This window comes from Microcaecilia unicolor, chromosome 7, assembly GCF_901765095.1.
Source record: "Microcaecilia unicolor chromosome 7, aMicUni1.1, whole genome shotgun sequence".
Lineage (NCBI taxonomy): Eukaryota > Metazoa > Chordata > Amphibia > Gymnophiona > Siphonopidae > Microcaecilia > Microcaecilia unicolor.
Window position 1 is genome coordinate 283,722,762 of NC_044037.1, and position 22,158 is coordinate 283,744,919.

The window sequence follows — 22,158 nt, forward strand, 5'->3', positions numbered from 1 at the left end:
TTATTCAGCTTGGGAATTAAAGTAGTCAACTCCAATGGGAAAGTCTCCATTTGTATAAAGATTAAAAAAAAAAAAAAAAAAAAAGATTCCAATACAGGGTGATTCCAACAAACGATAAAATTCCCCTGCATACTCATGAGGGCCCGCAGACTTATTCAGGGCCAAGGAACAAACCACCACCTGTACTTCACCCTCAGTAATAGGTGCATTAAGCAAATCCAATTCTGCTTCAGTGAGGGTAGGTAGGCCCAAAGCATCAAGCCCAAACTCTGGAAGAGTAGCCCCAAGCTGTTGGAGTATAGGAAGTTATCATTAAGAACAGCATTAATGAGCAATTTAGAGCTGTACTGAATAGCATATTTTACTATTCAGCCGAATACGAATAATGAGAAATATTCAGCTGAATACCAAATACAAATAATGGCCATTGAGCTTTAAACATAAAAGCAACATGAAATCAGAGAAAGTATTTCAGTAGAATTTAGCACAGTAGAGCCCTGGATTATTCATATTCAAGTTTAACACACTATTCGGCCAAATACGAATTGAATGCAAAATATTTGGTGCAGCCTGAGCACATGAATAAACGTAACAGGAAAGAATTAGCATGGATTTGACAGAGGAGTCCTGATTTCCTCTAATCTCTTAGGATTATTTCAAGAGTAAGTAATCACATGGACACTGTAGTGTATCTGGATTTTCAGAAGGCAGGTTGATAATTTCCTCAGGAGTCTTTCAGGAGGGACTTTTAACGAGTCAAGGGGTAGGAGGTAAGGTCCTACTGCAAATTCAGAACTGATTAAAACCAGGAACCTGATTAGTTTTCCCAATAGAGAAAGGTAAATTGCATGACCCAGAGTTTAACATATTCATTAATGATCTAGAAGAGAGCAAATGAGTGAGGTGATTAGATTTACAGACGATACAAGATTACAGAGTACTTAGAACAAAAGAATCTTACAAGACTGGGGGAAGTATACTGTAATAGAGAACTAGGCATCTAAATGGCCGATGAAATTTAATGTGCAAAAGTGGAAAGCGATGCACATAGGGATTAATCACCCAGATACTAAATGCTGGAGTCCATATTAGGAACCACCACCAGGCAAACAATTGCTCACACACATTGAAATTCTCAGCTCAAATGTGCTGCAGTGGTCAAACTAGCAAAAACAGAACATTGGGAATTAAATAGTGTTATTCTGGCCTCACAAAGTGTGTACATTCTTTACTATCCAGACAGCTAAGCCTACACCAACCTCCATAAAAAGAAACACTTGTCTGAAATTCTAACAATTTATTGCAACGGAAAACTGTCCACTTATTGCATGCAGGGTGAAGAGGAGGAAGCGAGGGTGAGGTGGTAAAACAGCTCTGGGGTCTGCTGCTATTCCTGCAGTTGAAGCTAGAATTGTGGTGGAGAGTTGGTAATGCCAGGTAAAAAAGGTGATGAGGGGGGAAGAGAAGAGAGCTGGAGCTGCTGGCAAAGAACCAGAAATGGAGACTTCTGCTTTTACTTCTTTCCTGCACACAAAGGTGGTGGAGGGAGTATCATAGGTGATTGGTGGTCCAGCTGTTTAGGGAGGCTAAAGGGGGCAGGGGTGGGGCATACACCCATAACTATCTGGCAACACAGAAAAATGCAACAGTTGCAAGTAATACCTTTTATTAAATTTAGATATGTATATGTCAAAGAATAAAGTGACAAGACCATTGAACAGTGAAAACAACGGAAGAGTTGCACATTTCCCACCCTTGACATGATTTAATCCCCCAAAACTGAAAATACAGGGCCTGGGATCCAGTAGCATTTATCTGGGGTAGCAGCAGCTCCTGCCTGGATAAGTGCTACTCACTGGGGCAATTCTCAGATTTTGAGTGGCACTATATGAGTAATGGCATTAAATTATCTGCTTAGCTCCCAGCACTGCCTGACATACCCAGATATTTGAGGCTGAGCCATGAAATACCCATATATTAGCACTTAATATCCAGGTACTATTTGATCATTGCAACGGATGTTTAAATCAAACACTACTACTGTGACTGAGTTATCAGCTCTCTTCCCCCCACCCCAGTACACATCTATAACTTGGCTCCCCCTCCTACACATTTTCCTCCTCTCCCATCCCATCAGAGCAGCAGCTTCAGCTCTCCCACAAATTTTCAGCAAGATCTCTTCAGCACCTCAGTCTCTCCCTCTTAGACCTCTCTCCTCCCCTCCAGGTTCCAGTCTTTTCCTCTTAGTCCCGCTGCTCCCTATTCCAGTCTCTCCCTCTTAGTCCCAATCCCACTCCATTCCTCCCCCTCCCCCATTCCAGTATCTCACTCTTAGTACCACTCCTTCCCTCCCCTTGGTTTTGAGTCTCTTCATTAGTTTCCCCTCCCCCATTCCAGTCTCTCCCTCTACTCCTCTCCCCTAGTCCCCCCCCCCCCCCCACATTCATCTGTCTTAGTCCCACTTCTTCCCTCCACCCCTGGTTCCACTCTCTTCCTTAGTCCCCCTCCCCCAGTCAGACACCTGCCTTAGAGTCAATGGATCAGTCTTTCTGCTGGGGTGTGGAGTGCTGCTGGTAGTGATCAGCACTGTAGTGATCAACGCAGGCCCTGCCTCGGGGACAACTGTGAAGCATCCTGCCCTCATTGGGGTAAGACTGAGTCCCCGAACCAGGTCTGCTGTAAATCACTAGCGAAGACCGCTACAGGCATTAGCAAGGTGGTTTGGGCAGTAGTGCTTGAGAGGTGGGGGGGGGGGGGGGGGAGTGTGAACAGGAGTGGCTTTCACCATGCTGGTGGGCAGAGCAGAATCAATGGAAAGTCAGGTACTGCAGGCTGCAGATGTGCTTCTCTACTTTCTATGGGCTTGCCGAGTTGGCGCCCTTGCTCTTTCCTTGTGCTGATGCTGTGCTGCATGGTGCCCAGACTACATTGGAGAGGAATGTCAGGTCGGCTTGCAGCTGGGGAGGCTGTATGGACCATTGGTCTGACCCAGTATGGCTATTCTTTATGCCATCAAATAGGAGAGTTGCCATTATTACACTTCATTGGGGAAGGCAAGGGACCTACTGCAGGAAATGAGAGTGTGAAGTTAAGCTCTGTAGGGGCTGACAGTCTGCCCCCAAATCAGCAGAACTTGGGTGCCATGTCAAGCCATATAGGCATCCACTGGCCATCAGACAACTACAGATTTCTCTGCTGGATTTAGGATTTTAACTTTAATTTTACCATCACAGCAATTAATACCTAAAAAGGGGAAGTGTACAACTGAGACCTCCAGCCCAAGTGTTCACTCATAACACTATCTTGACTCCCCCATTTCCCCCTCCCCTGGTAAGTCATAAGCTCTTTGAGGCATAGATTTACTGCACCCTTAATTCTAACAAGGCTGAAAGCTGCCTAACATTTAATTTGAAAGCCTACCTAAAAGTTACTACCCACATGGTACTTATATTCTTAGTGTGGAGTAGACTAACTGGGCTGAAAAGATGGACTAACTGGGCTTCAGGTGCCATCTTCTAATAACACATCCAATTCAGCACCACAAGCAAAGGTCATACAAAGCGTGCTGCACGAGTCATGGTGATCCAAATTACTAAATATATTATAAGATTGTTTATAGCTCAAGTATTGAGAGACCTAAGAGAAACACAAGAGGAGACCAAGAAACCGAAAGGGAATATCCTGGAGAAAGGTTTCGGAGTTTGCTTCCAATGCCCATTTGAAACAACTTTTCTGGCTTGGCCAAGTCACCAAAAACCCTCAACTCACTGGTCTAGATTGGATGCACCGTGATCAGACAGTAGGATATAAGCAAGTTAGTACACACTGCCAGCAAGAAAGAAGCAGTACGTCAGCTACTAGAATGCTCTCCAGAGTCATCATTGATTTAATGCTCAGATAGCCAGTGTAATTCATTCAACATCAAAAAGCCTGCATAATGGAAACAGTCTGGCAGAGGAAAAATAGCAAAACGAAGTGAAAGCAGAACAAAATGTGACAAAAAAAAAATATTACTATACTTCATGCTCAGTTATCTACACCCACCTCTCCCCGACCACTATGGTATGGGATTTGCGTTACAAGACATATGAGGAGAGACTTGTTGACCTGAACATGTATACCCTGGAGGAAAGGAGAAACAGGGGTGATATGATACAGACGTTCAAATGTTTGAACGGTATTAATCTGCAATGAACCTTTTCCGGAGAGGGGAAGGCGGCAGAACTAGAGGACATGAAATGAGATTGAAGGGGGGGCAGACTCGAAAAATGTCAGGAAGTATTTTTTCATGGAGAGAGTGGTGGATGCTTGGAACGCCCTCCCGCGGGATGTGGTGGCGAAAACGGTAACAATTCAAACATGCGTGGGCTATACATAAAGGAATCATCAGAAGGAAGGGATCGTCAGAAGCTTAGCCGGTGGTGGGAGGCAGGGCAGACTTATACGGTCTGTGTCCTAAAAAAAAAAAAAAAAAAAAAGACACGTACAAATCAAGGTAAAGTATACACAAAAAATGGCACACGTGAGTTTCTTGTTGGGCAGACTGGGTGGACCGTGCAGGTCTTTTTCTGCTGCCATCTACTATGTTACCATGTTACTAGCAGTATATGATTTGGACAAAACAAATGCATCTTATGTACAGTCATTCCTGCTCTGTCTTCACAACATTAATGACATACCAGTTCAGCACATTAACAATTAAAACCACTCCAGGGAGAGAGGAGAGCTGCCAGCTCATAACCGTACCTGGAGTCAAAATGAAGGCATTGCTTCCTGGGCCATCAATGTTCCAGGCATGAATTCAAATGTCATCACAGCATCAGGTAGACTATGAAAACAATGGATCTGCATGGAAAGCGGCCCACAAATACGTGTTCAAAGGGGCACGTTTGCCGCCTTTGAAGTCAATTGTACGGTGACAACCGAGCAAGACTGTTCAAGGTACCTTGTAAACGGATTGAAGTTATACCAATTCAGACCAGACTAGTGCTGAATTGTTGCTGGCAAACTTGTGTCCGCCCTTCAGATTACATAAATAAAAAACTTGTTCTATGGACACTTGGGTGCTTTCTGGAGCTACGATAAGAGAAAGATACAACTGGTAAAGAAGAACCTGGTATAAACACTTCTCTGAAGGAAGGCATTATTTCCATTTAATATTTATTCAATTCCCAACCTAAAAATACAATCCAGTCAGACTTATGAAAGTCTAAATCAAAGGAAAAGGAGAATGTGTAAAGCAACAAATGCAAGGAAAAGAAAAATAAAATTCTACTTCAACTTGACAAACTTCTCAATCATTCCCTGACATCAAATACATAAAATAGGAAGGGGGGCACTGAATAAGGTGAATATACAAGTGGAAAATCAAACGACTTTCCTGAAATACAAAAGTCACAAGACCTTTACAAAGGCACTATACCAGTACATAGACATAAAACAGATGCTGTATGCAAAACTTTGCAGTGTTTTATTTAATGTTTAAGGTTTCATGATGCAAATAATTCTGTTGAGCATCATTCCTTTTCATCCTGCTAGACCAGTCCACACCAATGGACTGTGTGACGGGTAGGTGGAGGTAGGGCACTTCATGCCTTCTTGCTGTTCCGGAGAAGTATACAGGCTCATGTAGTATTTTAGTGTATTCTGTAATGGTTATATTTTTGGGGTTCTGCAGTGGTTTCCTAAGGGTTCATGGTTATGGTTATCTGTTTGGAACTGCATACTGAGGAATTCCAGCCTGCACCAGCCCTTATGCCAGTGATGTCAATGGAACAGTTCAGTATTTCTACCTCCATCTGCTAGTCAGGAAGGGACATAGCATATTGGTGTGTACTGATCTAGCAGCATTCAAGGGAAAGAAGTTAACAGGCGTGATATAATTATTTTGTTCCTCACTCAAGTCTATATGGCAACAGAAAAACAAGTCTAGTGAAAAATCAATCAATTTGGAAGGCAAGAATACTCAGCTCAATTAAAAAAAAAGTTTACTCCCGCTACATGCTAGTCAAATTTAATTTTGGGGGACTATTTTTATCTGTGCTTTTTATGGGCCTACTGGGTATGATCCTCAATTATTTGGACAGTTGGTTCAGTTGGGGATGTGCCACACTCCCTGTACTGGATGGGTGACTAATCAGGTGCTTGACCCTTCTCTGGGGTCGGGGAGTCAAGGCACTTCTCTATGAGACTCTTGATTTAGTAGACTTCTGGAGCGTGCTTTCAATGGCCCAAGATTACATTCCAGACCCTAGCAATGGGTGTATCTGCTCGAATCCTTGTAGGAATGTCAACATTTTCCCCATGTATCTTGAGCGTTTTTAACAACTACACTGGTTACCTGTGATACAGAGAATATAATTTAAAGGTACTGTTGAATTATACAGCAGACTTTATACACAGATGCTCCATGTTACCTAAAGAAAGTTCTGCCTATCAGCCCAGCCGAGATGGGTATTGAAGTCAGAGGCTGCTATGCAGCATTCTATAGATGACGTAGTATGGCTACATCATGCTGATATGCGGGCTTTGATCTGGCAGCGATTTCACTATGCAATGCACTTTCTGATCAGCTCCACCACTAATAGTTTTGCACAGTTCAAGAAATTATTGAATACTCTACTATTTGTGGCTCAACTTGTTTGACTGTGGTAGTCTTGTGAGAGTTTAAGAAGAAAATTGTTATGCAAATATTGTATGTATTTTGTGATGTTTGTTTTCTTGTGAATTGTTTCTTAGAAAATACCTACTTCTAGGTGGTCTGTAAGTCTTTCAAATAAATATTCCCAGGTCCACCACTCTTGGTCTGGGATTGATTATATACAGCTCTTCCCTCCCTTATTTTGGTCCATTGGAAGATTTCTGACCATGCTTTGGTGTGGGTAGATCTGGCTTTGGATCAGAGGAAGACCCAGGAGGCTTCTGGCGCTTCCCTGTTTATTTAGCTCCGGAACCCAAATTTCAATAGTTTTTCATAAGTGGGTGCAATACTCTGATTTCAGCTCGGCGCATGCCGACTCCCCCATGCTGTTCTGGAAGACTTCTAAGGCCTTTGGGACTTGTACTATCTTTTATAGCTGATTTAAAGGGGGGAGGGGGGAGAGGAGGGATGTGATGTGCAGAAATGTTACTTTGACTTGCCTCCCCTGTGCTCCCCCAAATACTTTGCCTAGTGACTTGTCCTGCAGCAAACTGCACAAAAATTCCACACTCGGGAGCTCCCTCACCGGTGATGGCATCAAGGACACACTGCCTGGATACCAAAGGAAAACAAGGCACTAAGGGGACCTTTTACTAAACATAATTTATGATGAAATTCATGCATGAAAAACAGGCTACACAAAACACAAAGCGTATTTTGCCTGTTAGCGTGCACCATTTTTTAATTTATTTTTATTGAGAGGGTGAGTTTCCAGGGCGGAGAACGAGCATGAAAGTATTAACCAGCTAGTGCTTAGGAGGCAGTAAGTGCACACGCCTTAACTTTTTACAGGTTACACGCAATTCCTTTTCTGTTCAATTTACTTATCCATTAGCCCCATTTATTTTGTGTTCACTACAAACTGTATATTCTTCTTACAAATTGTAATTCTTTATAGTTACTAGTAAAAAAAGGCCCGTTTCATTATGAAATGAAACGGGCGCTAGCAAGGCAATCCCCCACCCTCCCTCACTGTCTCGCTCTGTCCCCTCCGAGTTCCAGACCCCCCTCCCACCCAAGTTCAAAGCCACTCTCCCTGCCTGCCTCCCAGTTCAAGGCCGGCCTGCCTGCCTGCCTCCTTCCCTCCCAGTTCAAGGCCTCCCTCCCACCCCACCCATTTCAAGGCCCCCTCATGCCCCTCCCACCGAGTTCCAAACTCCCCCTCCCTCCGATTTCAACACCCCCCTCCGCGTTACGGACCCCTGAACCCCCCTGCCGTGACCCCCCTACCCCCGACATGCGAAGTTCTGTTTTCGTCTGTGCCAGAGTGTTGCTTGCTGAATGATCTGTTGAAGTTTGTGTGTCTGATGTCAGACGCAGGAACAAACTTGAACTGCTGATCATACATGAAGCAACGCCCCGGTGCAGCCGAGAAGAGAACTTTGGTTGTCGGGGGAGTGTTTGTCTGGAAGGGGGAGGGGGGTCATTGAAATCGGAGGGAGGGTGGAGTCTGGAACTCGGTGGGAGGGGCATATGTCATGATGGTGCCTAGCAGACCACAGGAGCCACAGTCCCAGGCAGGACAGAACGTTGGGAGGTGAATATATATATATAGACTATGTAAGCCGCATTGAGCCTGCCATGTGTGGGAAAGCGCGGCGTACAAATGTAATGTTCACTTTAGCGCACAACTTGAAAAAATATCAGGGTTGCTTTTCTGAAGTAGTCTGAAAACTGTAAGGCTGGTTATAGCTATTCTGCATGCTGTTTTAGATTCTTTAACTTGTATTTCTTATCTTTTCATTACTTTTTATTCTCTATTTTTTTAGGGCTGCATTTCGATAAGTGTAATTGCGATTAGTCGCACGATTAAAGGTATGTTATGTCTCCCCCCTCTGCAGTTCCTTGAGACTCTGGGAAACGTAGGGTTAAGTGACTTGCCCATAGTCACAAGGAGCTGCAGTAAACATGCCTTTAACCTCAGGATCAAAATTTTATTTGAAATGTTACATGTATGCAACACATTACCATTTGTAATTGTTACCCGGAAATGGCAACTGCCATTACGGCAAATGTAAGCCACATTGAGCCTGCAAATTGTTGGGGAAATGTGGGATACAAGTGCTACAAATAAATAAACCCTTTAAAAAAAAATTCTAAAATCTCAAATTGTGCCACGTTGAATTTGGGTTTAACATATGGGAAAATCCTGTGTTGAAACATGCTACACTCGGATTCTAAAAGGTCTGCTAGGTTAGGACATAATAGCTAAGCATATATTATGTAAGTATTCTAAAAATGAACATTTCAGCTCCGTCAAAGTTTCATCAGGAATTAGGATCCTATTCAGATATTGCACATAAAGTAGACAATTATGGTTCAGTTGAAGGAGTGAAAATCATTTTCCAGACAGATGTTTGGAAGGGAAGCATTTAAATTTTAAATAACCTTATAGGCATAACAATACAAGACTTCATACCTTCCTTCTCACGAGAAGCTGAAGCTGCTGCTAGGTACATCACTTATAGGATAAACCAGTCAGTAGCAAATACAGACCATAAATGATTTGAGGTCCCTTGTAACAGTGCGAAGTCTGGCCAAGACCCAAATACAGAAATCTACAGAACTCATGGAGAAAGCTAATCTCACCAAGGCAAAGATGCAATCTGTGTCACGGGGTATTTCAGCACAGAAATTTAACACAGCACAAGGGTGCAGTCTCACAGATAAGAAAATCTCAGTTTACCACAGAAGTCTTAACCAGAAAATTGCAACAGTCATCAAATGAAGCAGCAAAGGTTCTGTGCATTTTTAGCTTTGGTGCTTTATAAAATGCTTCACAGTGGTATTTAATTTGGGGAGTTGTTCTGGTATCTACTGGCTGTTTTTGACCTCTGATGCTCTATACTTGAGGGGGTGGCTGGAACCAAATTTGAAGAAGCTTTCAGCAACAAAAAAAAACAGAATGTAGTTGCAAAAACCACAGAAAGGCGGTATTATTCAAGTCCCACTCCCTTTTGTTTTTTTCTTTTCTTTCTGTCATGACTGTTAACTTCAGTCCCATACCAAGTGTATTGTTGATCTTATGAATGTCAGAAATAAGTTAGCATAAAAATTTACAAAAAAACTGGAAATGGTCCCACTAAGTTTGCGCCATCCATTGGAGACTACTCCAGCCAGTGGCCTAGCGGTTAGGGTGGTGGACTTTGGTCCTGGGGAACTGAGGAACTGAATTCAATTCCCACTTCAGGCACAGGCAGCTCCTTGTGACTCTGGGCAAGTCACTTAACCCTCCATTGCTCCATGTAAGCCGCATTGAGCCTGCCATGAGTGGGAAAGCGCAGGGTACAAATGTAACAAAAATAAGATAGATACTATTGGAGATTCTACATGGAATGTTGCTACTATTGGAGATTCTACATGGAATGTTGCTACTATTGGAGATTCTACATGGAATGTTGCTACTCCACTAGCAACATTCCATGTAGAAGGCTGCGCAGGCTTCTGTTTCTGCGAGTCTGATGTGCAGGACGTCAGACTCACAGAAGCAGAAGCCTGCGTGGCCACATTGGTGAGCTGCAAGGGCCGACTTCTACATGGAATGTTGCTAGTGGAATAGCAACATTCCATGTAGAATCTCAAATAGTAGCAACAGTGGAGGAGTGGCCTAGCGGTTAGGGTAGTGGACTCTGGTCCTGGGGAACTGAGTTCGATTCCACTTCAAATTTTATACAGAGGGTACAAAGTGTGACTGTGTACATATATTAATGGAATTTCAGTATTAATAATCCAACAGAGCAGATCAAGAAAATCCTATTTACTACTATAACATTTCTATAGCGCTACAAGGCATACGCAGTGCTGTACACCATACACACAAAAAAAAAAAAAAAAAAAAAAAAAAAAAAAGACAGTCCCTGCTCAAAGAGCTTACAAATTTAAAAGGATTTTATCAATTAGGAGACAGTACTTCACGTCATACACAAGGTATTTATGCATTTTCTTCTATGGGCACTACTGTCTTTACTACACCTCAGCCTCAGATTCTATGAGTTTGTGGCTATGGCTAAGATCATCTTTCGATATCCACATTGCAAAAGCTCCTGCTTCAGCTTTCCCTGCAGTGAGAGACTTGTCACTTCTAGCTTCAAGATGGTGTGAGTACTTACAAAGTTTGACTGATACCTCGAAGCTCCTTCCTCTAATTAAGAGGATCCCTACCACAACTATAAGTGATGGATTATAGGAAATGTCAATTTCACATACTGCATAGGGCTTATCGCACTCAAGCACAACATTTAAAATGGGAAGGGGAGACTGAGCGGCTAAATGGCAGATGACGTTTAATGTGAGCAAGTGCAAGGTGATGCATGTGGGGAAAAAAAGAACCCAAATTATAGCTACATCATGCAAGGTTCCACGTTAGGAGTTACGGACCAAGAAAGGGATCTGGGTGTCGTCGTCGATAATACACTAAAACCTTCTGCTCAGTGTGCTGCTGCGGCTAGGAAAGCAAATAGAATGTTGGGTATTAGGAAAGGTATGGAAAACAGGTGTGAGGATGTTATAATGCCGTTGTATCGCTGCATGGTGCGACCGCACCTCGAGTAGTGTGTTCAATTCTGGTCGCCGCATCTCAAGAAAGATATAGAATTGGAAAAGGTGCAGCGAAGGGTGACAAATGATAGTGGGGATGGGACGACTTCCCTATGAAGAAAGAATAAGGAGGTTAGGGCTTTTCAGCTTGGAGAAGAGACGGCTGAGGGGAGACATGATAGAGGTATATAAAATGAGTGGAGTGGAACAGCTGGATGTGAAGCGTCTGTTCACGCTTTCCAAAAATACTAGGACTAGGGGGCATGCGATGAAACTACAGTGTAGTACATTTAAAACAAAGGAGAATGTTTCTTTACTCAACGCATAATTAAACTCTGGAATTCACTGCCGGATAACGTGGTGAAGGCGGTTAGCTTGGCAGAGTTTAAAAAGGGGTTAGACTGTTTCCTAAAGGACAAGTCCATAAACCACTACTAAATTGACTTGGGAAAAATCCACAATTCCAGGAACATGTATAGAATGTTTGTACGTTTGGGAAGCTTGCCAGGTGCCCTTGGCCTGGATTGGCCGCTGGGCTCGATGGACCCTTGGTCTTTTCTCAGTATGGCATTACTTATGTACTCTACTTGGCTCACTTTTATTACATAGAGCAGCGATTTAACCTATTGTGATGTCATAGTGGCTCATTCCACCAATAAGAGCCAACTTCATTAGTGATGTCACAATGGCTTGATTGTATAGAATGTTTGTACGTTTGGGAAGCTTGCCAGGTGCCCTTGGCCTGGATTGGCCGCTGTCGTGGACAGGATGCTGGGCTCGATGGACCCTTGGTCTTTTCCCAGTGTGGCATTACTTATGTACCCCTTTATGTTAGAAATGTAATGCAGATGTATATGCTTTCTAGCCTTATCCACTGATTTGAACCTTCTGGAGGTCTGTAATTTCCTATTAGGAAGAAATTCTTCCTTAACTATAAATTTCCCCACTGGTATTCCTTCTAGATTCTGAAATTTGTTGTGTGTGGCAAATTCATTTGGAAGGCTGGAGTGGTAGGCAAATACACAAAGATCGGGAGTTATACCTCAATCAGCTAAGAAACAAAAGCCTTTAGAAAGGGTATCTAAAATTAAACTTTATAACAGCAGCACATAAGGAATAATAAAAACAAAAAAAATAAAAATAAAAAAAAGACACTTACTAGCTCATTCTCTAGCACAGCCTACAGCATAACTTGCAACTGTAGTGAATCAAAACAGGCACTTTCCTATAATGTCTTTATGTTTAGAGCACAGGTCAAAAGATGACTTTACAAAAAAAAATCTAAGAGAACCCCAAATTATCTTATAGTGCTACATCAAAAACTATACCCCAAATGTGCATAAACATATTGGGAGAATGCTAGAAAAATCAACATTTAAATCAGCAGCACAAAAGGAGTAAAAGGCACACTTACTAGCTCTCACTACAGCACACCACTAGCTGCACAGTGAATCAGTGGCACTTTCTCATAATGCATTTTTATGCTTAGAGTACAGGGCAAAGGTGACTTTAGCAAACAAAACAAAAAAAAAAACCAAATCTCATTGTGCCACAAAAACACACATCCCTAATGCATATTTAAGATCATATTACTTAATATGATCTTAAATATGCATTACAAGAAGTATGCTAGAAGAGCATAGAAGTGAATGCAAATGTAAATAAAATGCCAAAAAACAACCTATAAAAATATAAAAGTGACAAACAAACAATGGTGTTAACTTCCCACCACCTAGTATCACGATCAACTAAGACATGTGAATAAAAGCACCACCATCCAAATACTTTAAATGAACCAGGAAATAAAATCACTGTGCATAATGGTTAAAGGAATACCGACTCGTCTATATCCCTGTTGTCTTCCAGTTTTGAATCTGAAGATCAGTTTCTGCTCTGTTTGTACAAGCAAGGTATCCAAATCAAGTTCTCCTTGGGACAGCCAGAACACAAAATTTGTAGTCTTCAAAGTGTGATCTACAAGAGGTGTGTTCCTTTGCTTGGCATTTGATTGCGCTTTTATGTTCCATAATACTTATATTAAAATGTCTCCTGGTCTTGCCCCTATAGAGGAGGCTGCACAGGTACACAGCAACAGACAACTCCCTCCCATTTTGCAATTGGAAAACTGCTTTAAAAAGAACTCACCAGTCCTTGGGTGTTTAAAATCTTTGGTATTCTTAGTTCCCGGACAAACAGAGCATGCTCCACATTTAGAATGTCCTATGGCACTCTTGTTGACCCTCTGTTGCAAGGCTGAAGGCACAACCCTGTCCCTAAGATTTCTCTCTTTTAGGCTATCATTAAATTCTCTGCCAGAGAAACATTCCATGCTCTGCATAATGTCAGTATTGCCTTAAAATTTTAACTAGGTCATTGAAAATGTATATGAAAGGAATGTACAATTCTATCATTTTTCTCTTTTCACTGGTTTCAATATAGAGTATTTATTTCTGAAGCCCTTTGGAAACAATCACCAATACACAACATTTCTTGAATCTTGTATCATAAGATCTTTTATTCTATGTCACAGTATCAGCACAATTTTTCAAGCATAGAAACTGACTATAAGGTAAGTCTTTAGAGGTTGCCATCATAGATCTTTAAAGTCCAACAACTTATGATAAATGTCTGTCCTAAACTCTCTGAATGCTAATTTGTGTCTAGGAATGGTGCAGCTTATCATAATGCATTTTAAATTTAAGAGTCTCATCTAAATTGCTAAGCCATACAAAAAAAAAATCCTTGAATATGATCCTCCATGCTATCCCAGATCATAAGGATCTCATCGCTATATCGCCATAGGTTTACATTCTTATACTTGTATACTGTCAAAAATTTCTTTTCCAAATTCCCCATAGAGGGAGCCATAGTGGCCCCCATGGCTGTAATTTGTTGATACAAACATCCATTAAAAGAAAAACTCAGTCAGTGCAATAGATGCCAATTTGACAACAAATTCTGTAGGTACTCTCGATAGGAAGTCCCTCAGCCTGACTCATGTATTACCTGAATTGCTTCTTGTGGTATGTTGGTGTATGATGCCACCACATCAAATGTTTCCACATCAAATGTAGCTAAAACAACATCTCCATGCAAATAACATTTCTCAGTGTGGTAATCAAATCTGCTGAGTCATGAAGGAAATAGTTTAATAAAGGGTCTTAAAAATTATTTATGAATACTGAAAGCAGTTCTAGTACTGACCCTATGGCAGAACTAATTGGCCTCCCTGGAGATGACTGCAAAGATTTGTGGATCTTTGGGCGTATATAGATCATTGGCAAGACAGGGTTCTTAATTTCTAGATAGTCTAATTCTTTTTGTGTGAGGATCTGCATTTCCTTTCCTACATCTCACAGGCATAAGCGATTCACTACAGCTCCAAGTTGTGCTGCAGAGTGCTCTGGAGAGAGAGCTAGTAAGTGTGCCTTTTACTCCTTATTTACTGTTTTAAATGTTGATTTTAGCCATCCTTTCTAAAAGGTTGTTTCTGAGCTATATAGTTCTGACTGATGAGGTATGACTCCTGATCCTTTTTTTTTTTTTTATTGCTTGATGGTAAGCCCATTTTTGACTGGTGCCTTAAATATATAGAACACTATGAGAAGTTGTTCGTCAGACTCACTATGGCTGCATAGAGAGCTACTAAGTTTGCACCGTCATCCCTTATGAACTGTAAGAAATTTTTCTAATTGTTTGCTAAAAATCACTTTTGACCTGTGCCTTACGCATAAATAAGGAATATAAGAAACTGTCCGATTCACCATAGCTAATAAGTGTGCCTTTTACTCCTTGTGTGCTGCTGTCTTATATGTTGATTTTAGATAACTATATATAGTAAAAGAGATAACTTATGATTGATGAGGTATGGCTCCTATTTATAGTTATTTTTCTGTTTGGTAAGCTCACTTTTGACTGGTGCTTTAAATATATAGAACACTATGGGAAGTTGTCACTCACTATAGCTGCGTAGAGAGCTAGTGACTCCAGGGCTCTGTCCTTTCCTGGTTCTCTTCCTACCTCTCCCTCTGCACCTTTAGTGTTCACTCTGGTGGATCCTCTTCTACTTCTATCCCTCTGCCTGTCGGCGTACCTCAGGGTTCTGTTCTTGGTCCCCTCCTCTTTTCTATCTACACTTCTTCCCTTGGTTCATTAATCTCATCCCATGGCTTTTCCTACCATCTCTATGCTGATGACTCCCAAATCTACCTTTCTACCCCTGATCTCACCTTGCATCCAAACCAAAGTTTCAGCGTGCTTGTCTGACATTGCTGCCTGGATGTCTCAACGCCACCTGAAATTAAATATGACCAAAACCGAGCTTCTTATTTTCCCCCCCAAACCCACCTCCCCGCTCCCCCCGTTTTCTATTTCTGTTGACGGCTCTCATTCTCCGTCTCCAGCTCGAAACCTTGGGGTCATCTTTGACTCTTCTCTCTCCTTCTCTGCTCATATCCAGCAGACCGCCAAAACCTGTTTCTTTCTTTACAACATCCGTAAAATCCGCCCCTTTCTTTCCGAGCACTCTACCAAAACCCTCATCCACACCCTTGTCACCTCTCGTTTAGACTACTGCAATCTGCTTCTTGCTGGCCTCCCACTTAGTCACCTCTCCCCTCTCCAGTCGGTTCAAAACTCTGCTGCCCGTCTCATCTTCCGCCAGGGTCGCTTTACTCATACTACCCCTCTCCTCAAGACCCTTCACTGGCTCCCTATCCATTTTCGCATCCTGTTCAAACTTCTACTAACCTATAAATGTATTCACTCTGCTGCTCCCCAGTATCTCTCCACACTCGTCCTTCCCTACACCCCTTCCCGTGCACTCCGCTCCATGGATAAATCCTTATCTGTTCCCTTCACCACTACTGCCAACTCCAGACTTCGCGCCTTCTGTCTCGCTGCACCCTACGCCTGGAATAAACTTCCTGAGCCCCTACGTCTTGCCCCATCCTTGGCCACCTTTAAATCTAGACTGAAAGCCCACCTCTTTAACATTGCTTTTGACTCGTAACCACTCGCCTCCACCTACCCTCCTCTCTTCCTTCCCGTTCACATTAATTGATTTGCTTACTTTATTTTTTGTCTATTAGATTGTAAGCTCTTTGAGCAGGGACTATCTTTCTTCTATGTTTGTGCAGTGCTGCGTATGCCTTGTAGTGCTATAGAAATGCTAATAGTAGTAGTAGTAGTAGTAGTAGTAGAAGTAACTGTAGGAGGAGATTTCCCCGATAAGTTTTGTTTCTTATTTTATCACATAGGTAATATTTCAGTTTTACACCTAGGGGGTATGTATTCTTATCTCAGCTCCATGTTTTTAATCCTGCTTCCAGCAGTGACCAATACAGGTCACAAGTACCTGTCAGAAATCCAATTAGTAGCACCATTCCATGTTACCAATCAATGGCTTCCCCCATGTCCATCTTAACAGACTATGAACCTTTCCCCCAGAAACTTGTCCAAACCTTTTTTTAAATAGATATGCTAACCGCCATTATCACATCATCTGACGAGTTCCAGAGCTTAACTATTAAGCAAAAACATTTCCTCTTGTTTTAAAGTTATTTCCATGCAATTTCATTGAGTGTTCCCTGGTCTTTGTACTTTTTGAATGAGTGAGAAATCGATTCACCTCCACTCACTCCACACCACTCAGGATTTTGTAGACCTCAAATCATACCCCCCCCCCCCCCAGCAGTTTCTTTTCCAAGCTGAAGAGAGAACCTCTTTAGCTTTTCCTTATATGGGAGGAGTTCCATCCCCTCTATCATTTTGGCTGCTCTTCTTTGAATATTTTCTAATTCTGCTATATCTTTTTTTGAAATATGGCAACCAGAACTGAACGACATGCTCAAGGTGAGGTCGCACCATGGCGAGACACACAGGCATATTTTTGGTCTTATTTTGCATCCTTCTCCTAATTCCTAGCATCCTGTTTGAGTTAAAGAGCCTTATTTTAAGAAAAAGGCCAGAACAGGCTTCATTAAATCTGAACAGGCCTTGGAAGCCATCAGAGACATGGACATACACAGCTCCTCAGAACCAGCCCCATTGGGCTGTGAATTGGCAAGCACAATCCCCCAGACACTTTACAGTGCGAGTTAAGTTGTGCATGCAATTCTGGGCGTATTCTGGATTTTAGCACATATTAGCTAACAAGCTGATCTGTGCTGATAATTGCCAATTAACAAGTGACACTAATTAGAACTAATCTGCACTAAGTGTATTCTATAATGTAATGTGCATAAATTCTAAGGTGCATGGCCATGGGCTTGGAAGAGTAGGTCATGAGCATTCCTAAAAACTATGCATGTTATAGAATACACGCAATCCGTGCCCAATTTAAGCGTTGGCATTTACACCAAGTTTTACTTGGCTGAGACTACATTTAGTCAAGCAGACAGGCGCTGGGCATATTCTATGAACCATGCCTAATTTTTTTTTTTAGGCATGATATATAGAATCTAGCCCAATATGCTTCCCTTTTGTTTTGATATTCTGGGAAATGTGGAGTTAAGATTTTTTTAGTTTGAAATTTTGAAGTTCTTTGAACAGTACCTAGCAGAAGAGCCCTAAAAAGTAAAAACAAACCACAAATCAACATGCTGCTATACACGGAGATAGCAAATGAAACTGAGAAAAAGAATGGGAAAGTCAAAAGAAACATTTAAACAAGAGGGGGGGGGGGGGGGGGGGGGAACAGCAATAAAGATTTACATACCCACAGTCTACCCAGGATACAGTGCTTCTGCCTTTCACCACCTCGGCCACATCAGACAACAACTTCAGCTGGTGTTCAGCCACAGCAGCTAAAAAAAAAAAAAAAATTAAAATATATACATAAGGTTAGGTTTTATTTTTTAGTTCAAATGCATTTATTACATTTTCAGAAAATATAATCAAGTATACAAAGTATACAAGCATAGAAAAACCAAACGCAGACAGGATATACAGGAAGTTCCATACATTGCAATATCACTAAGTATGTAGTACCATTTCAAAAACATTTAGAAATAAGTTATACAAGTTCACTTATAAAAATAAATCAGGCAAAAGGAACAAGGTGGAGGAGTGGCCTAGTGGTTAGGGTGGTGGACTTTGGTCCTGAGGAACTGAGTTCGATTCCCACTTCAGGCACAGGCAAGATGTGCACAGTAACAAACCAGCTAACACAATTAAATGGCTTCAAAATATAAATACATGTATCAACAGGGAAGCGGTTCAGAGAAAAGCGACAAAAATGGTATTGGGTTTACACAGCAAGACCTATGAGGAGAGACTTGACCTGAATGTGTATACCCTAGAGGAAAGGAGAAACCAGGGTGATACAGACGTTCAAATATTTGAAAGGTATACATTTGCAGACAGATGTTTTCCAGGGATGGGAAGGTGGTAGAACTAGAGGTCATGAATTGAGGTTGAAGGTAGAAAGAATGGGCCAAAGAAGCTTAGCTTAAAGATTGCGTAGCAACACCTCTAATTGGGAAGCAAAGTCAGTGCTGGGCAAGACTTCTAAAGTCTGTGCCCTGATTGTGGCTGAATAGTTTTGGATGGGCTGCAGTGGAGCTTTTCAGGGGCTTCGACAACTTCAGAAAAAAGGACAGAGCTAGGCATACTTCTATGGTCTATGCCATGAAAATGGCAAGGACAAATCAAGATCAGGTATCCATATGAAGTATCGCATCACAAACTCATTACGTATGGTATATTGTTGGGCAGACTGGATGGACCATACAGGTCTTTTATCTGCCATCATCTACTATGTTTATATAAAATTCTTCTGTGAAGTGAAGTAGACGACTAGGTGTGTATTATGGTCTCGGGTGGAACATTCTGAGGATTTTATCTGTTTAAAAACGTTACGATAAAACCATCAGTTTGGAAAAAAAATCTGTCCTTTATGATCAGCCAGTACAGAGAAGGGGAGAAGCTCTGGTTGTTGTAGAAATTCTAGTTAAAAACTGAGCTACTGTGTTTGCACCACCTTCAGCCTCCTTAGTAAAGCCTAGTGGTTAGGGTGGTGGACTTTGGTCCTGGGGAACTGACGAACTGAGTTCGATTCCCACTTCAGGCACAGGCAGCTCCTTGTGACTCTGGGCAAGTCACTTAACCCTCCATTGCTCCATGTAAGCCACATTGAGCCTGCCACGAGTGGGAAAGTGTGGGGTACAAATATAACAAAAAAACAAAAAAAAACCCCAAACTTTCATATAACAAGTTCTTAATCTTAATTTTGACAAAATGTGGCTACTTGGTCCCATGTTTTATGGAAGAAATGCATAGAATTGTTACGTTCTGCTAAGATTTTGTTTCATATTTAAGAATCATACATACAGTAGCCCACCAAAAGCAAAAAGAAGCCAATTTATGGTTTGTTTTTCCAATTGTTTTTAATAGTTGAGATTGCCAAAGCTAATAACGTGTCAAATTTATAGTTACAATTATGAATTGTTTTAACCCTGCAGAACGAATTATAAGATGAAATATGGCACTTCAACTTAAAAAAAATGTTAAAACCTAACCTTGTTATAATCAGACAACTATGTCAAGTTGGCAAAGAAGAGGGCAACATCCCTCCACTGAGACACAGGAAAGACATTGCAGGAACATGACATGATAGCAGCATTACACATTCTGATCTACAACCTTAAAGAAAATAATTTTCATAATCTGAATATCCTACTGTGACACATGGACAAGTATAAATATTCAGAACAATGACTTCAAGAGCAGAACACGTTACAAAAAAAAAAAAATTTTCTAGAGATAAATCTGACCTTAAGAATTAAGATTCTTTTTTTTAGATCATTAACATTTTTAAACATTTCTATTAAAGGCAAATTCTATTTAAGGTTTTTTAATTGAGTGGTAGAACTGTGGATAGCTGCAGATCATACTATCAAACATATAAATGGCAAGTGACCGACTCACCTGCAAATGCGCAGTAGAGACTTTCCTCTCTGTCCCGCCCCCACGTCAAGACGTGATGACGGAACAGAGGGAAACTCTGCGCTGAGGAGGAGTGCAGTCACTGCCACATGGACGTCAACGCTGCCGCTAATGCTACCGCTCCCCCCCCCCCCCGGAGGTCGCCGCTGCCACGCCCCCCCAAGGTCACAGCCGCCGCCCCCCCCCCCCCCAAGGTCACAGTCAACCCCGTCCACCAGGCCAGGCCCTCTCTTCTACATTTAACTTACAGCGCCAAAACCGCAGGCAGATCAGCTCCCGTCGGCCTTCCTTCCCAGCCTGTGTCCCCCATCCTCGCTGACGTTACGTCACACGAGGGCGGGACACAGGCAGAGAAGGAAGGCCGATGGAGCTAATCTGCCTGCGGTTTCGGTGCTGTAAGTTAAATGTAGAACAGAGGGCCTGGGTGGAGGGGGCGGTAGCGGCGACCTCGAGGGGGAGGGGAGGCAGGAGAAATGCTAAGGAGGGGGGCCTTGGAGCTGGCTTGGAGCAGGGAAGGAGGGAGGATGCTGGACATGGGAGGTCAGAAGTAGGGGGGCCTTGGAGCTGGGAGGGATGTACAGAGGGGGGCCTTGCAGCTGGCTGGGAATCGGGCCGGTGGCGACCTCGGGGGGGAGGGGAAGGCAGGAGAAATGCTCAGAAGGAGGAGGGGGGCCTTGGAGCTGCGAGGGAGGGGAGGGACGGAGGGGGGCCTTGGAGCTGGCTTGGACGGGGGGCCTTGGAGCTAGGAGGGAGGGAGAGACTGGGGGCCTTGAAGCTGGCAGGGAAGGAGGGAGGATGCTGGACATGGGAGGTCAGAAGTAGGGGGCCTTGGAGCTGGGAGGGATGTACAGAGGGGGGCCTTGCAGCTGGCTGGGACGGAGGGGGGGCCCTTGGAGCTGGGAGGGAATCGGGCCTTAGAGCTGGGAGGGAGGGAGTGAGTTATACATCAAAATAGAGCATACCAATACTTGCCCGTTTTAACGGGCTTAACGGCTAGTCTATAATATAAAAGGCACCACTGAAGCCTCCAGCCCGAAGTGTGAAGCGCCAGAGATATCCGGTTTCCCCATGAGTGAAAGAAAACAGCACAGCTGAAAATCCCAGGAAACAGTGAAGGACTCAGAGGGGGGAGGGGAGAGAGATGCCCTCACTCTCTCTGTAACAAAAACACAGAACAGCAGGAAACAACACTGAAGGACTGGACTCGGAGGGGGGAGGGGGAGGGGGAAGGAGAGAGGGCAGAGGGCAGGGACACACATGCTCCCACATGCACACTCTGAAGAAAACCTTGCTAGCCCCCGTTTCATTTGCATCAGAAACGGGGGTTTTTTTTTTTTTTTTTTTACTAGTTTTTATATAAACAGTAAATACATTAACAGCAAACCAGTAGCTCTCTTAAGTGGATTTTACAATTGCGTATATTTATACAAATAACAGGTACAGGACAACATACAGTATCTGGCAATACGAGGCTACAAGGAGGTAGAAGAATCAAAAGTAACCTCAGGAATTGTTAACAGAAAGCGTGGTGGATGCCTGGAGTGCCCTCCCAAAGGAGGTAGTGGAGGCAAAACCAATGCTGAAATTCAAAAAGGACTAGGATGAAGAGGGCAAGAGACTAGAACACCTGAACTCAAAACAGCTGTGAAATGTTGTGCTTATCCTAAAAATCACAGGGTAACCTGCACTGTGTAACAGATGCTGCCCAGCAAGAACCCCCTTTCCTTCCTGCCTAGCTCTGATAGAGGATAGGCTTTTCTAACTGCTTCTGGTCCTGTAGCATTCTAACTTTGTGAATCTGTATTGTGGTTATATAAAGTTGCAGGTTATATTGATGAAACTGCTATTGGGAATATTTAGATTTATTTACTAAAGAAAAGTTATATTCTAGGGGAATTTGAAAGTTAAATCAACTGAAAATTCTCTCATCAGACTGTACCACTTCTGGTCATATATGGAGAACTTTTCTTGATACA

At 42.5% G+C, this 22,158-nt stretch overlaps 1 protein-coding gene across 1 annotated transcript in view; it reads right to left on the bottom strand.

Annotated features, from left to right (window-relative positions):
* Window positions 1-22,158, bottom strand: part of PDIA5 (protein disulfide isomerase family A member 5) — a 289,623-nt gene that overhangs the window by 210,706 nt on the left and 56,759 nt on the right. The window contains exon 3 of the mRNA XM_030209219.1: window positions 17,955-18,042. Coding sequence (XP_030065079.1) covers window positions 17,955-18,042 — 88 coding nt within the window. The remainder of the gene's footprint in view (window positions 1-17,954; window positions 18,043-22,158) is intronic.